The 16073-nt window shown below is 38.2% G+C and overlaps 1 protein-coding gene across 3 annotated transcripts in view; it reads right to left on the bottom strand.

Annotated features, from left to right (window-relative positions):
- The window catches only part of Chd7 (chromodomain helicase DNA binding protein 7), a 184004-nt gene that overhangs the window by 64663 nt on the left and 103268 nt on the right, over window positions 1-16073 (bottom strand). For all 3 annotated transcript variants that reach the window (XM_046460511.2, XM_046460514.2, XM_046460512.2), the window contains exon 4: window positions 3049-3190. In XM_046460511.2, coding sequence (XP_046316467.1) covers window positions 3049-3190 — 142 coding nt within the window. The remainder of the gene's footprint in view (window positions 1-3048; window positions 3191-16073) is intronic.

Raw genomic sequence — 16073 nt, 5'->3', positions numbered from 1 at the left:
GCCATCATTAATCAGTTCGAGCTTTCCAAAGAAAAATGTCCCAGTTACCTTGTAAAGCTTCCCTTCTCTCTTTCCAAAGCTGACCTACTTACTCCTGCTCTCAGGCCCAATTTACCATCCCTTACTTCTGGACTGTCAATCTCTTTAAGACATAAAAGGCTATTATGAAGAACAATGTTTTAATTTTGTGAAACTTAGCATAATGTCTGTATTTCATCTGATATATCAGTTTAACTAAATTGAAATGGATTAATTTATATTTCCATCTTTATACCATTACTGTAAGGAGGGCTGTACTACTAATGATCCGTCTGTAATGTTTCACCAGGTTTCCATGCTTGAGGCCACACTGTCATAGTATTCTTCCAGCATAAGTAACTGAATAAGGTTGGACAGGGCCTAAGACAAACCTACTTCACATTTAATCCCACTCTGATTATTTTTTTAAAAAAGAAGTTCCACTACAATAAAACAGGGAGCTCTTTTTTAAAAAAGAAAGAAATGTGTGTATTGGTGAATATAATTTTTATAATGTAAGTTCTTCCATGTCAACTTTGTGATATAAAACTGAAATAGTGATCAATTTAAATTAATTGTAAGTAGCTACAAAGTCACTTCTTAAGTGCTATTTAAAAAAAAAAAAACAAAATACAATTAGAAGTCAATTTTCTGAAATTTTTAAATGTGACATGGTTTCTTTCTATATAATAATTGATCTTCCTTTTTTTCTCCCCCCCTCCTTTTTTTTTTTTTTTTTTTTTTTTTTTGTGGCATTGGGATGGAACCCAGGGGAATTTTAGCACTGAGCTACATCTCCAGTCCTTTTTATTATTATAGCACTAGGTTGCTGAGGGTCTTGCTAAGTTGCTGAGGTTAGCCTCAAATCTGCAATTCTGCGTCAGGTCCCCAAGTCGCCAGGATTACATGGATGCACTACGGTGTTCATAATAACTGATCTTAACGTCATTTATTTGGGGTTTCAAGGTTCCTTTTATAATTTCCCAATATAAGATTAAAATTGTTAATTATGTAACATGTTTCTATTATGGTCTGTTACCTGAAAGATTTCAGTGAATCTAAATGAAATGTAAGATTTGTACTTAAACCTTAACTCAAAATTTGAGTTGATACTAAAATAATATATTAACTTTTTAAACTTGGATTGCTTTAGAAAAGACAGTTTATACAGGTATAACTGAATAGAAGATTTAAATGTTTCTATGATCTGTTTTAATACCCTGTGAACAATTATACATTAGTTAAAATTTTCATGAAATTTACTTTTAAAAAATCAAGAATTAACTTTAGATTCTTCATACATGTGTCACAGGAAGACAATAAATAAAGCAATCAACATCACTTCTTGTGTGACAGACACCAGGAAAGCACAGCCTTCAAGAGTCAGATCTCTTCATGTGGCTGCGTATATTAGCTCTTGAACCTGTAACGGTTATGCACTGTAGCCAATCAGAATGCAAGCACTGAAATTCATTTCAACTGATTATTATTTTTGTGTAACTGAAATGAAGAAGGAAAATAAACCCCAAAACTAGTATTTTATAAAATCCAAGTCTGAATTAATACAAATAGACTGTTTCAAAATGGCAACAATATTTTTTAAAGAAAAACAGAATTTCCTTGAACTGTATGAATAAATCTTCTTAATGCTGTCTGATTACTACGGTCACAGAGGTCCTACTTTAAGCAAATACAAAGCAGGAAAAAACAGTCTTGAGGATAAAAATAAAATTAAAAATCACTAAAATACTTTTCATAAAAACTCTTTAAGCAATTAAAAAAAAAAAAAGGTATCTACTTACCTTCCTGGTATCTTCCCTCTGACATAATAAAATGAAATCACATAATAAACCCATACCACAAAAACATCCATACACATTCTCTCTCCATTTCTCTCTCTTCTGGGTGCTTAGCTTAGGCCACAGTTACAACTATTAAGGAGATACACTCAACAAAAACAAAAACAAAACATACCCTATAAACACACCGCACCAAATAGGCATAAACACCCCTGAAATTCTTTAGAATAGAGCTACATATTTTGAATATTTTGCTTTTAATTGGTAGGGGTGCAGGTGAAAGTCCTGCGTGTGCACTAAATGATAAGAGGAAGTCCAGTAAGCTCCTCGGGGCTGGCTTCCCACTCCAGTGGGAATCCTCAGTAACCGCTCCCTGATAACTCAGATGTCATTCACACAAGTCACATTCCCAGCCATCCCAGAGGACCAGACTGGCATGCTTCCAGGGAACCTAACAAGGAAATAATTTTTAACTGTCACGTGTAAGAAGCCCTCTCAGTCCAATCAGCGAAGGCAGCGTGCTTTATACAGAGGAACCCAAATTCCTAATGTTTTTTTTCAGGGCTAGCTTTTTAATTCATTCCTACAAAACTCTCCCAAAGTCGAGAGAATCTATCACTGGGCAAGTCTGTAGAGCTGCCATTCGGAAAATCACTTGTTCAAAGAAAGTTTAGTATTATACAAATGTATCTCACCTCTGACCATCAGATGTCAGAAACCTTTAGACAAGCTACAAATTATATCTTGGTTTTTTTATTCTGCAAAATAAAAGGGGGCAGGGGCAGGGGCTGGGGATATAGCACAGTGGTAGAGTGATAGGCGAGCATGTAAGGCCCTGGGTTCAATCCCCAGGACCAATAAACAAACAAGTAAGCAACCAAGGCTCAAAGAAATTTAAAAATCTGAATGAAGCTGTAAATGAACCAGTGTTCTCTCTCACACACACACACACACACACACACACACACACACGTCAAAATACAAATCTACAGCAATAAAGGAAGGATGTTTATTATGAAGCCAAAGATGGCAAAATGCAACAGCTCTGGTCAGGAGTTCTTTCTCGTGTTGGTCCCCAGCTCTCATCACTTTGGATATAATGTTCCAGACAACAATAAAGACATCTGACAAGCACCTCTGTAACAAAGCTGGGGAGGGCTAGTGTACTTCATACGTGGCTAAAGTTACCACGCTAAATCACAGAGGCTCAGGGACAGCATAATGGTATTACCTGAACACCTGGATCTTCGTCTTCCTCAGGAGGAGGAGATGGCGGGGGCGTTTTGTCTAAGTCTGAATTTTCAGAACCTTCTGTTTTTCCCTTGTTGACCTTTTTCTTCAAAGCACTGGCTTCTGAATCAGGTTTCTTATTACTAGAATTCAAAGCAGATCACTCAGTGTTCATTTCTTAATGCAATTCTCCTGCATGTCCCATACCCAGCATCCCGAAAGGATTGACGACAAGTGATAAGTCAATGCATGTTGGCCCATAACAGGTGAATGGCACTCTCAAATAAATTTTTACAGTAAATCTCACTGATAACCTTTAGCAAGTTTTTGACCTAATTAAGGTAAAACTGCATGCAAAAATCCCTCACACCACATTGTGTAATAGTTCATTTGTTCCAAATGCCTGTCAATATACGAGGCTGTAATAAACAATCAGACTAAAACGTAGTTTTGTTATCAAGTTTTTAAAGCATAAAACACTTTTGTTTTTAACTGTCAAAGAAAAATACAACATATCTCATTGTCTCTTGAAGGTAGTTTTACATACTCCTAGTTAAGTCCTTTTTTGACCAGAACTACTAAGTGTACTTTTATACCACCCAGTTACATTTTTATCTAATTTATGATATTTTATGGATAAAAACATATAGCAATCTCCTGAAACATGCCATTTTACTTAATGCTGGGTTTTTAGTAAGTTTTATTTTTATACTAAGCATTTTTGAGATAATCTTATCCTTTATTCTGTGGTGCTAGGAATTGGATCCAGAGCCTCTGTATGCTAGGCAAGCCCTGTTACCACTGAACTACAATCTCATCCCCACAATTCGTGTTTTTTTCAAAAGCTGTGTCTCTGGAACACACACACAAAAAAAAAAACACAGCAAATGGACCCCAATAATTAAAGCACATGTTCCAAAGTATGTTGCTGACAAACATTAATAGGATTTGGATGTTACATGAGAAAGATACATAAATAAACTCTAAGAAAAAATGTTTTTTTAAATTTTATCTTCACCTCTAGATCCCTTAGATCCCTTATGGACATTTGGTTTGAATGTACATTTGATGCTACTTTCAATTTCCAAACCAGCTCCAAGATTTTCTATAGATTATCATTTAGTATACAACACTGAAAATAATTCAACCTCATAATAATTGTTTCACTATTTCTAAGGATTCTCAAACCACAATTAATTCTAAAAATAAAAGATATAAAAACTAAATTTCTCTATTGAAGTTGGTAAATTTCCAGAATAGTGTGCTGACAGAATGCATTAAACATCATGTTTTTAACCTCAGCCTCTACAAAAGGAAAAAGCCAAGGGATCTATAAGCTCTTATTTGAGTAAAGCATGTCTCATGCAAAATATTTCAAAAGTACTATTAATATAAAAATGTATCCAGCACATACCTAAAATGTGTTTCTCGACTAATGATTTGATCATCTTAAACTAGTCATTTTTAAATACTCAGCTTATTTTGTTAACATTTTAGCATAGTAAATAGCCACATAAGAGATTACTTAAAACAATTAAGGATTGCAGCAAATAGCAGTTAGCTTAAGAGTTCATTCTATTAAAAAAAAAAAAAAAAAGGCAATGTCCTTAAAACTTTAAGTCACCAAAAGATCTGCAGAAAGCATAATATTTTTTAAATTAAAAAAAAATCCATACAACAGTTCCTCATCCAACTGTCCTAGTGTTTACGCTACACATGGACAGAAGTCTCCCCTACTATGAGGCTCCATTTCCAGCATTTATTTCCGCTCTAACTGCCACAAATTATACAATACTACAGCTGAACACTGGGCCCCTTTCCTTTCATCTGCACGCCAAGAGCAATCAGATTACCCTGGTAACCAGCGGTCACATGACCAGCACCTGCTCTTTTGGCTGGATGCCACTGACTAAAGCCATCTGCTTCCCTCAATCAGCTTTCAAACATTCTCAACACCTGCGCTGCAGTGTTTTGTGGTTTCTTTTATCAAATCAGTGCAAAACTGCTTCCAAAACTTTACATATTTCTCAAATTTGTTTAAATCAGAGGTAGGCCTGTCAAAGAGTTGAACCACAGCCAGGTAAAGTGAGCTGGCAGCTAGTTTCCACGGTGACCTCTCTCTACCAGGGCGAAGTACACACAGTGGGGTTGCTGGGCCCTGCCTGCACTGTCCTACAGGAGCAAAAGGCTTACTGTCTGGAAGCCGCCCAGAGCCCAGGTTTGAGGAAACATCTATTTGCTGGAGGAGAGAAGTGCTAATGATTTTCCATCTGCCCTTCCCAAGAATGAACTATATGGAACTTCCAAGATGGCTGAAAGTCAGGAAGGACCTCTCCAAGTGCTTAGACAAAAAGCCTGCAGCCAAGGGAAGCACTTACCCCAGATCTGATTACTGAAAGACTGCAGACTCATTAGGCCTTGCACCATTAATGTTCAGAAAGAGCATTTCCATGCCTCAACATACAAATCAACACCCTAAAAAGTCAAAAGGCTACAAATTCTTCAGTATCCACCCAAACACATTACAATCCAGAACAAAATTGATATTTATGCTAAACTGCCTTTGTTACTAGTTTGCAATAAGCCAATGTGAGTTTTCCACCAAGTGTTCCTGAGCCACAGTTTCCTGATGTATAAAACAAAGTTAATAATTGTTTTTTCCTCCATCTTTGTTATGTGGTTTAAATGAGATAGTGGGAAAAAGCTCAAGTAGCACTGGGCACAGATGGTTAACATTTACTCACATCTGGAAGACAACCAGCCCCATCTGAGAAGGATTCGCTGTGGCTAAGACCCACCTGGGCCAAATCAACTGCAGGAACTTATAGATAGGACCCCACTTGCACTGAGGATAACTGTATCTAAGCATCATAAATTTCCTAATCACCAGGTAAAAGAACAAACAAGCAAAGAGAACCACAGACTGCCCTTCCCCAAGCCCACTACCACTGCTTTAATCCAGACAGCTGCCATTCCCCACCAAAAGACTACAGCTTCTCTCTACCTTATCACCCTTATGAGCCATGTGAAGGGTTACACAGCATCCGACTGGTAGAAAAAAGACAGTCCATATTCAGAGTCATTATTTAAATGTATTAAGCTTCAAAATTGGTCTTTTGTAATGTCAGGGCCAAAATATACATTCTTCTCCAAATTATTATAGAAGCTTGAATGTACAAAGAGGGCGGCTCTTTCAGTTGCAGGTTAAGAATATTGTTAATAAAACAATATTCCATTAAACCAACACTGAAATGCTGAGGATGAGGCTGCTGAGCTGTCAAGCACAGACATAGAACCTCATGTGCCTCCAACAGCTGCAGTGATGTCTACTCCCAGGGCTGAGCCACAGCTGGCTGCCACACAGCAACCTCTGAGTGGGATCACAAGAAAAATGGGGCATGTTTTTGACAATGTGGAAATTGTCAAAATCTAGCCCTGAATGGCACCAGTCCTGAAGAAATCATATCTGCCTCTCCTGAACCTGCTCTACCTTCTGCATTCCCAGCTTAGCCTCATAGTAATACCACCCACCACCACTCACAAATCCATCTCTAAAAGTCACCAGATTGACTGGCTGAAATGAAACTCTGACTGGATCATTCTGCTTAAATCAAGTCCCCTACATATCACAACAGAGATTCTCAGTACTAGTGTGCAATGGCCTCTGCGATTTTTACAACTGAACACTGCCTTCATTTTCATAGGTTAGTCTCTTACCCCTTATTCTCCAGGCATACAGAACCATTCCTAAAATACATATCTCCTTTCCTACCTCCATGTGTGTTCGTTCCAGTCTACTCACCTGCAAAACTTGGATTGCACACCACTCATTTCAAGAAGCATTTTCTGGACTTGAATTTACCTGCACACCACATGCTATACCCCATACATGGAGTATTTACAATACACAAAATCTGTTGTCAACACTATAATGTATTAAACTCAAAGCACTCTGTTTATGTTCATTGTCAACTATCCTGTAAGATCCAGAGAGGAACTGTCCTGTTCATTGCATACCGAGTGCCTGCTCAGATATATAAGTTCTCTACTTAATTAGACAGTACAAGAAATAGCAATAATAGTAAACAAGTACACTACATAGCCTTTACTGTGCAGGCATTACTCTTCAGTGATTTCCTTATTAAGTCATTAAAACAAAATAAAATGCCCCACACAGCTTCTCTCTTTATGATGAGATACCTAAGAAGCTCAGATAAAAGGGGCTAAAGTAATAGCAAAATAAGGGGAATACAGCAGTTTTCAAAGCCAAAAGAAAGGAATATTATTCTCAAACTCCACCTTCCAACTCACGAAGTTCCTTCTTTTCCTATCATTTTGATGTGAACAAAATGCAGAGCCATCCACCCGTGAACCTAGAGATTGAGATACAGTCATCCACTCATGAGGAAAGATGCTCAGATTCAGAGCCATCCACTCATGAAGCCAGGCTCTGAAGTGTGAGTCGCCCGCTTTTCAAGCTAGACAAGCCCCTATAAACTTGGAAGGGACATCATTTCCTAGGATTGGGCTGGAGGCTTGAAGGCCCACTGTTCTCCAACAGCCTTCCCATCACATTTCATTATGAGGCTGGAGTCACCCTAGCAGACAGGCAGGCAGATGTGCTCAGGGTTCACCGCTAAGTGACAAAGCTTCATAGTTCTGATTACCCTCAATTCCATCAAGGCATACAAATCCTTGATAAGAACTCTCAGCAGCCAGCATTAGGAGAACATAAACTGTATTCAGAGAGCAGCATCTGTCACATGGACAGAAAGACACTAGGTAACCTACCCTTATGGAAGGATTCGTACTCAGCTTAAGATGGTATGCATCCATAAGGACAGCTGGGTGCTAGTTCCCAAGATGGGGTTAGATGGATTCATGTGGAATAAAAGGCAGCATAGATAACTAGTTATTTTTGCTCTAAAAGAGTATACACTTTCTACATAAGGTTTTATACAAAGGGCTAAAGAGCCAGGAAGCTGCCCTGATTTATAACAAAACAAAATGCAGTTAAACCTTGATTAGTATCAGTCTATGGATCTATGTCCTCAACAGATTATTTGAAAAGGAACCATATTGTGGAACCAAATGTGATGAGAAGAGCATGGTCAGTTACTAAAGACATCTGGGCAATGAGGGAGTTTTCAATCCAGCGGGCCCTTCAGATGGAATAGGTCAATATAGAGTCTCATCACATTGGGGAAAATCAACCTTGAGACCCAGGATCAGGAAAATTAATCAGGTTCATGTTTAGAGAGTCAAATTTGTCCAAAATGTTATGCTATCATCTTTTAGGAGAAGAGCAAAAGGTACTGAGGCACAATCTGATACTTCATAAGCTAAGAAAACTTTTTTTTTTTTTAAATTTAACCTTTATTTATTTGTTGTTGTTTATTTGTTTTCATGAGGTGCTGAGGATTGAACCCAGTGCCTCACCTGTCCTGGGCAGGTGCTCTACCACTGAGCCACAACTCAGCCCTAAGAAAAGTTTTAACAAAAAGTGAGCCCAAGGGATAAGAAGAGAGGCATTTGCTGTATAGGATGCCACACCATAACACAGCTGGGCTGCCATAATAAAAGTACATAAGCAGCCACCAGGGTCAAAGGCTCAAGGCTGGTAGGAAAAAGCACCCGGACTCTTAAGAGCACAGATTTCCTGTAAGCCCTACCTATTTGCTAAGCTTTGTAAAGAATGAAAATCAAAATTAAAAGATAAAAGTAAAGTCAAAAAAAGGTGCAAAAAGTTTTAAAAGATCGCCGTGTATGGTGGTGCACACCTGTATTTCCAGTGGCTCTGGATGCTGAAACAGGAGAATCATGAGTTCCAAGCCAGCCTCAGTAAAAATCGAGGCTCTAAGCAACTCAGTGAGACCCTGTCTCTAAAGAAAGTACAAAATAGGTCTGGGGATGTGGCTCAGTGGTTGAATGCCCCTCAGTTCAATCCCCAGTACCCCAACCCCCACAAAAGTTTTAAAAGATCAATTAAAACAGCATAAAATGTGGTACATCATATAAAATTAACTCCATAAAATAAAAATTTTAAATAAAATCCTATAACTAAAATTTATTTAACAGCTAAAACTAGAATGATAAACTATAGAGAAAAGAATTAACTAATGAGAAAAGATACAAAACAAACTGAGTGGCATACAGTCAATCCAAAGACCAACACCTTCACACCAAAACAAGCAGCACTTCTTTGGTGAAGGCCCAAAGAGTGCCCTTCAGACTGCCAGGCACCTGCCATTCTGCAACAGGCAACCTCATTCACCTCTGGTGATCTGAGTGGACCAGTCTGGCACACACCCATTTCACTACAAGCAGGTTTATCTCAGCACCTTGACTCCCAAACTCCATCCACAAAGTCTTCGTACAACTTTCATTTGAAACAGACAAAGGAAGAGGTGTTGGGGGAGGTGGGTCCATTTTTCTCATTAATGACAACATATGATTTCAATGACAAATCATGAACAGACTTTAAATTCTGTGAAAGTCACTAAATGAAACACCTACAAGACAACTAGTCTAATGAATTGTTGCCTTACGTAGCCATTATAGAAAAAAGTACTCCCTTACTACCATAACTGTGCAAAATTGTCAGGGAAGTAAGCAAAGAAAATGAGAAAAGATCCAGGAGCCTAATTCGCTTTCATTTAAAGTGTGTATTTCAAACCCAACACACCTTGCGCCTTTGTGTTTTACAATCCAACTTGCAACAGTGGCAGTCCTAGGACTTCAGCCAGAACCTGCAGGGCTTGAGAGCCACCTTTGAGTCCTGGCAGTGGGAGTCTAGAGCTGGCCTGCCCTTCTGTGGTATCCTTCAGGCCTCTGAAAGCTTTCCTGGTGGACATGTGCTACTTGGCACCATCCCCAGGTAAATTTCAGTCTTCCAATTTATACCAGAACCCTGTCTTTAGGAGTAGCTACCGTGCAGACTATTTTCTAAAGGATAATTCTTAGAAATAATAAATGAAGTACAAAAGAAATCTCCTGAAGAAGTGGAATCCATTTCTAATATTAATATACTCTAAAGAAAAAACAGACTTTTGTCATGCAGTCAAGAATTAACCTTGAAAATCTACAAGTTATCACATTTTGTGGATTAAATTAAGATCTGCCAGAGGAACGTGGACAAGAAGTCTAGTTAACTAATATGCTATCCGATTACAGAAGCTCCACATAGACATTGGCCACTATGGCTATGTGGTATCATCTGGCCCAATAATACAACATAAAGAATGAAACAAACTAAATATTATGACCTGATAAAAAGGAATGCCCTTCAATGACCTTTTCTAGTAGACTCTTTCAGGTCCCAAACCATAAGGCACATATTTGACTACATGTGTCATGTTCTAAAATGTCACTTTTATTTATGGATAGCATTCTCATAACTCTGGAAGAGAGACAAGTGAGGGTTAACTCTGACAATCAGAATACCACTCCCTAAATTCATAATTATCTTCTCTGATATGCCAGGGTGACTAATACAACAGAGACATACTATCCACCCACATTTCAATCAGGTGTGTAGGTAGGATGAGAATTAGGTAGATCCTGTGGTAAAGCCACAAAGGAAGAAATACCACCATCCCCTTAACAGGAGAAGCCAAACTCCCTTGCAATTATATTGCTTCTACAGAATTCAGGGCTACACATAAAATTAGTGTTCTAATGTAAGTTTTAGGGTACTATCTTCTAACAATTAAAAAGGGAAAAAAAAAGTCTTTTTCTTCCCCTTAATCCATGTGTCCATTTCCCTTTTTGACATTTTAACACTAAGCTACCAGAGTTCTACACAGAAGTGGCCACAGTGAGGGCTGGTCTTTCAGGTGACACATGCTATGTTCACTGGCTTTTGCATAAGCATAGAGGGACTCAAGGGGCAATTTGTCTATTGGGGCTTTCTCTAGGCAGAAGACAACCAGCCAAAAGATCTTTATATATTAGGCGACAAACCACATTTGTACAGAATTCCACATTTTTCTAAAGCATTTTCACATAACACACATTTTTTTTAAATAAAAAATAAAAATCAACCCATGACTCCTTCTACTCTTTATCTCCCCCAACCCTAAGAGCACAACTACATCTCCTGTGGCAACATGTGCTCCACCATCAAATTCTACTCCAGAAAGATTTCAAAGCTATGTGTCTCAAGAAAATCTCCCCTTTAACACCCTGCAGTTGCTGTGGACACCTCTGAACTTTCATGTGGTGGTGCAGTAAGAGCTGGAAGTGGGAGCTACATAATTCTCTTCCACATGAGTCAATGCGCGTAGTAGGCAGGTCTGCTTTGAAGTCCACCGCAGACTACTGGAGGGGCAGTTATGCACTTCCAGCAGGCCTAGGCAGTCCATTCCTGCATCTAGTACAGGGCATGAGTGAGTTGAACTTGCTTTTAGGGTCAGTGCTACTGGGCATCCTCTCTCCAAGTGAATATAAAGTGAACCACATATTGTCAAAGATACCAAGATCTGTGCTAAAAAGTGGCTGATGATTCCCCCATCCTGCTCATTTTCCTGATATAAGATGTATCAGAGACAGGAAGGGGGACGCATGGGTTAGGGCAATGGATAGGTCAATGGAAAGACCTTAGGGGGTTATCCCAAAGGAAAGGAGAACTGGGGATTTAAATGATCTTTCTGTCCTTTTGCCATCCCTTTGTCAAATAAAAAAGACAAGCTTGGAGACAGCAGGACCAGTTATACATGGTCCCATCCCTAATTTGGAATTTAGATTTAATGAACCAGAGACTGAGCAGAACAGGCTGATGGACAGAGCCACATGATGCTCATGGGCACCTTTTCTTCTTTGTACCTTGCCAATACTGAAAGGGCTCAAAAGTTCATAGGATCACACACTTTAAAAATATTCATCTTAACTAGGTACATGTATGACTGCACATATGGTGCAATGCCACATCATGTACCACCAGAGAAATAAAAAATTGTGCTGCAAAAAAAAAAAAACAAAACTATCTTCTCCCACAGGTACAGTGGCCAAAACATTCAATATCTGCTCAACTGTCCAACATCTTGGGTTAAGACTAAATCACTGCATGTGAGTAAAAGAAAGAACAAGAAGAAAGGTTTAAAAAAAAAAAAAAAAGCTATGGTTTTAATTTATTGCATTACCTATGTACCTGATAAGTAACTTGGCTTCAATGATTTGCTTTTATTTCTAATATTTCTAATATTAATTGAGAAATTTTACAGATACAAGGCCATACTATAAACTATATATTAGTTTAACAAAACATACCACTGTTGGGCTTGTCGATTGTGTATAAATATTTCTTGGTAAACATCGCTATTCTCTTAGATCATAATTTGAAAAGAATATCTTAAGTTCCTCAGAAGAAAGCTGCTACATAAATATAACTATGATGGTAACTACAGCGTGGCTTACACCTATATGTTTTTGGTATTTGTGTGATTTTTAAAAGTAAGACTGATGCATTTACTTTCCAGCTTAAAAAAAAAAAATGTCTTCACTTAATTGAAAAATAACATTCTGGTTTTCTACTAAATTTAACCTTGAAGGTGAAGAACAGGGCCTGGAACAAAATGTGTTCCTAGAAACTGCATTAGTAGCAATCCTACATTGCTTCATTTAACTTAGGCTTCAGTAGTCAAGTCACAATCTTTGGCCAAGTTCCCTTCTTTCTGTACATTCAAAGAATCTTTATATAGCTAAATGGACCACTAAATCCTTCAAGAGTCATTCAAAGGAAGCACTTCCTCTAAATTCCCTCTCATTTCACAGAGCCCATGCATGCACAACAGAAAACACATTGAAACGAAGAATGCAAATCCTCATATTTCAGCTCCATGAATTCTTCCATACACAAAATGGCATCCCTCCAGCCCACAAAGGCCTTAGATTTTATTTTCAATATTAACAGCCAATATTTGAAAGCTATAAGGACACCTGGGAAGAGCACTGAAAATAAGGACAGAAAACAAAAATATATTTAAATTAAGAAGAGAAAGGGGAAAAAAAGATACAGTTCTACTAGAAAAGAGGAGTGTGGCCCATTTTTTCTCCTCATCAAGGTTTTCAATGTCTTTTCCTGAGATGCAATATGATTTTTTTGTTATTGTTACTGCTTCAGTACCATTCTACCTAACAGCTTCTGGAAAGGTTCTTTTAGATTCTCCTGTATAGGAAAGACACATAATTATTTTTTGGTTGTCAAAAGGTCCAGTTCTCTGGGAATGGCCATAAATTCAAGCTTCTGCCACTTTACAGAACAGGGTAGGATACCAGGGAGTGAGGTGGCTGCTGCCAAGACACAAGGAAAGTCCGCCCACTGACCACAGCCCCCTCTCCAGTCCTTTGCTACCAGAGGTATGCAGATGACGCAGACCAACTTCTCTTCCTGCCAGTGACACAATGCAGAGGGGGCCAGACCACCAGCGGCTTACTTCTTCCCGGTCCACTCAAAGGACAGCAGAGCACAGCATGTTTGTTTGTGAAACCACAGCAATGATGTGGCACACAGGGCTACCAGGAGAGATGTGAGTCGTACTAAGCCAAATTTTTCATTTCACTTCTGTTTATTCCCTCTGTTTCAGGCCTCTGTAGGAAAATTATTTTCTGTATAAACAAATTCATCAAGTTAACTTATTCAAGGATGGAAATAACTGGTATCACATAACATTTTGCAAAACAAAATTGCCTCTGTTGTATTCCAGTGCTTAAAAGCAAACTGCTAAGGCAATTCAACCCCAGCACTAACATAACCCAAACCCCCTATTACCTTCATCACTGCATATTCAATTTACATAATTATTCTGCTATGCTATTCAGAATTTACATGTAGTTGTATGCATTCTAGTTACCCTTGATTCAGGGGATGCTGTTTCCTCGTAGATGTAACCAAACAAGGAGACCACAACTCAACATCCTCGATTCACCTGACCAATAAAAACAATGTGGTTCAACAAAGTAATGGTTTGGTTTGTTAATTTACTTAAAACCTCAATCCAATTACCATGTGTTTGAACAGCCAGACCTAAAAGTCCATCAACAACAGGAAAGCCTCTCAGGAACATCCTTGCAGGACTTTGTTGTAAACCAGCAAGCAGCAGCTAAGTGCTGAGTTTACCCTGGGCCAATGGTGGAGACACCACACCCTCGGTGTCCCCCCAGTGTGGCCTCTCTAGTCTCCGGAAACATATTACATCAGCTCCCTCCTTCACTTGTACATCTCCAGACTCATCAGAACTGTTCCATTCAATTATTTTCCTACCACTTGGGGTAAAAACAACTGTCGCCTATAGCACACACTGACTACAACAATTAGTCAAAAGCAACAGGGGGAAAGAAAAAAGCTAGACTTTCTTCCTTGGAGAGAACATATCCTCTTCTTCCTACCAAACGTGTATGGCTCTAGCACATACTCCTTACTCAGATCCTGCAGTGCCAAGCCCTGCACAGACTGATCCAAGCTTCAGGGTGACAGCTGATGCCCCACCCAGGAGGCCGGCCCCGAATGCTTCTCTGTGCGGGTAAACAGAGAGAGGGCTCTCTCTGTACCACGGAGTCATGGCATGGCCAGGACTGGTGACATTTGATGCCCTCATTTCAAACAGTTGCTTACAGTTGTTAGGGAAACTTAACCAGTTTCATTGTTAAATACAATCTTTTAATATTCTGCCCCTGGCTCTGTATAGGAGTTTGCTAAAGTTTTAAAAGATGAGACTAATCTGACATAGACTCAGAGTTTGAAAGGATATAAATATACTTGGAAATATTTGACAATTTCTCCAATATTGTCACTTTTCTTTTTATCAATGTTTACCATTAGGTGCAGAAATTTTAAAAATTGAAGTGAGAACTGAAGCCAGATATATCCTGATGCTAAAATTAATATTGGTTATGTATTTTCTGAACTTCAGAAAGCTTAGAACAGAGACTCCTTTTTTTTTTTTTTTTTTGGTAAGAAAAAAGAAAAAGTTCTTTTTTAAGATTTTTGCTTTGATTTCTTTTCCCCTTGGGAGAAACAAGCACATGCTTCTTCCTATCAAAAGCATAGTACTTAGATTTAGGCAATTACATATTTTTTAAATCATCTAATAAAGTCAGAATGAAATTCCAACTGTGTCTTCCTTGATCACCATTATATCCCTAACACTTGAAATAGTACCTGAAAATACTAGGCAATTCATGAATGAAATATTTCTCAAATAAATGACAACAGATTTTTGCAGTGGGTTCTGAGTTTAGAAGAATTTTTTTTTTTTTTAAGAATGTTCATCAGAAGAAAAAAAGTAATGCTTTTCAATTAAGAGACCAGATGTTGAAGCATCAAATAAAACTCAAAAGTAAGTGCAAATATTTCATTATTGGCAAGTTTGAGTTCTTGAATATAACTGAGTTACGTGGGTACAATGAAAGGTATTAATACCAAAAATTTTAAAGGACTATGATTTAAACTTTTGACATCCCACAGTATAATGTATTTGAGTTGTTTAGATATTTTCAACAGAAAACTGAAAAGTCAGGTTCATTCTTTTGCTTTCCATCTAAAAAAAAAAAAACCTTTCTCATTACAGACTTAATTTCCTCTACTGGTATCTGTGTACCTACACATGTGCACATGGCACAGCCCTTAAGTGAAAGGGTTTATGGGCCAGCAATCTGAAAAATCTCAAGGCAACTGGTGAGTTAAGCATGTGTGCACATGCATATGTGCTTGCATGTGTGCATGCATGTGTTTATACATGCACGTGCAGGCAGAGGAAGAAACATGTTTTCTAATGAAGCTTGCAAATAGGCTCAGATTAACCAAGTCTGACCATAGTTCCATCTGGAAACTATATTTTCTAACATAAGCCATATTTTGAAAAATAGATTCAGATGTTTGGAACTGGTTCAGAACAGTTGTTAGAAATGTTCAGTACAAATGAAAAAAATTAGTCTTCAATGTCTTCTCCTCTCAGCTTTTCTTACTGAATAAATATGCCTTCTGGGGGGTCAGAGTGTTGGTGGGGAGTACAGTGTAAAGAAGGTTCT

Source organism: Marmota monax, unplaced genomic scaffold (assembly GCF_021218885.2).
Source record: "Marmota monax isolate L192 unplaced genomic scaffold, Marmota_monax_Labrador192_F-V1.1 WCK01_AAM20220418_F8-fsc00063, whole genome shotgun sequence".
Taxonomy (NCBI): Eukaryota; Metazoa; Chordata; class Mammalia; order Rodentia; family Sciuridae; genus Marmota; species Marmota monax.
Note: the sequence above shows the minus strand (reverse complement) of the source record. Positions and strands in the feature narration are given on the sequence as shown.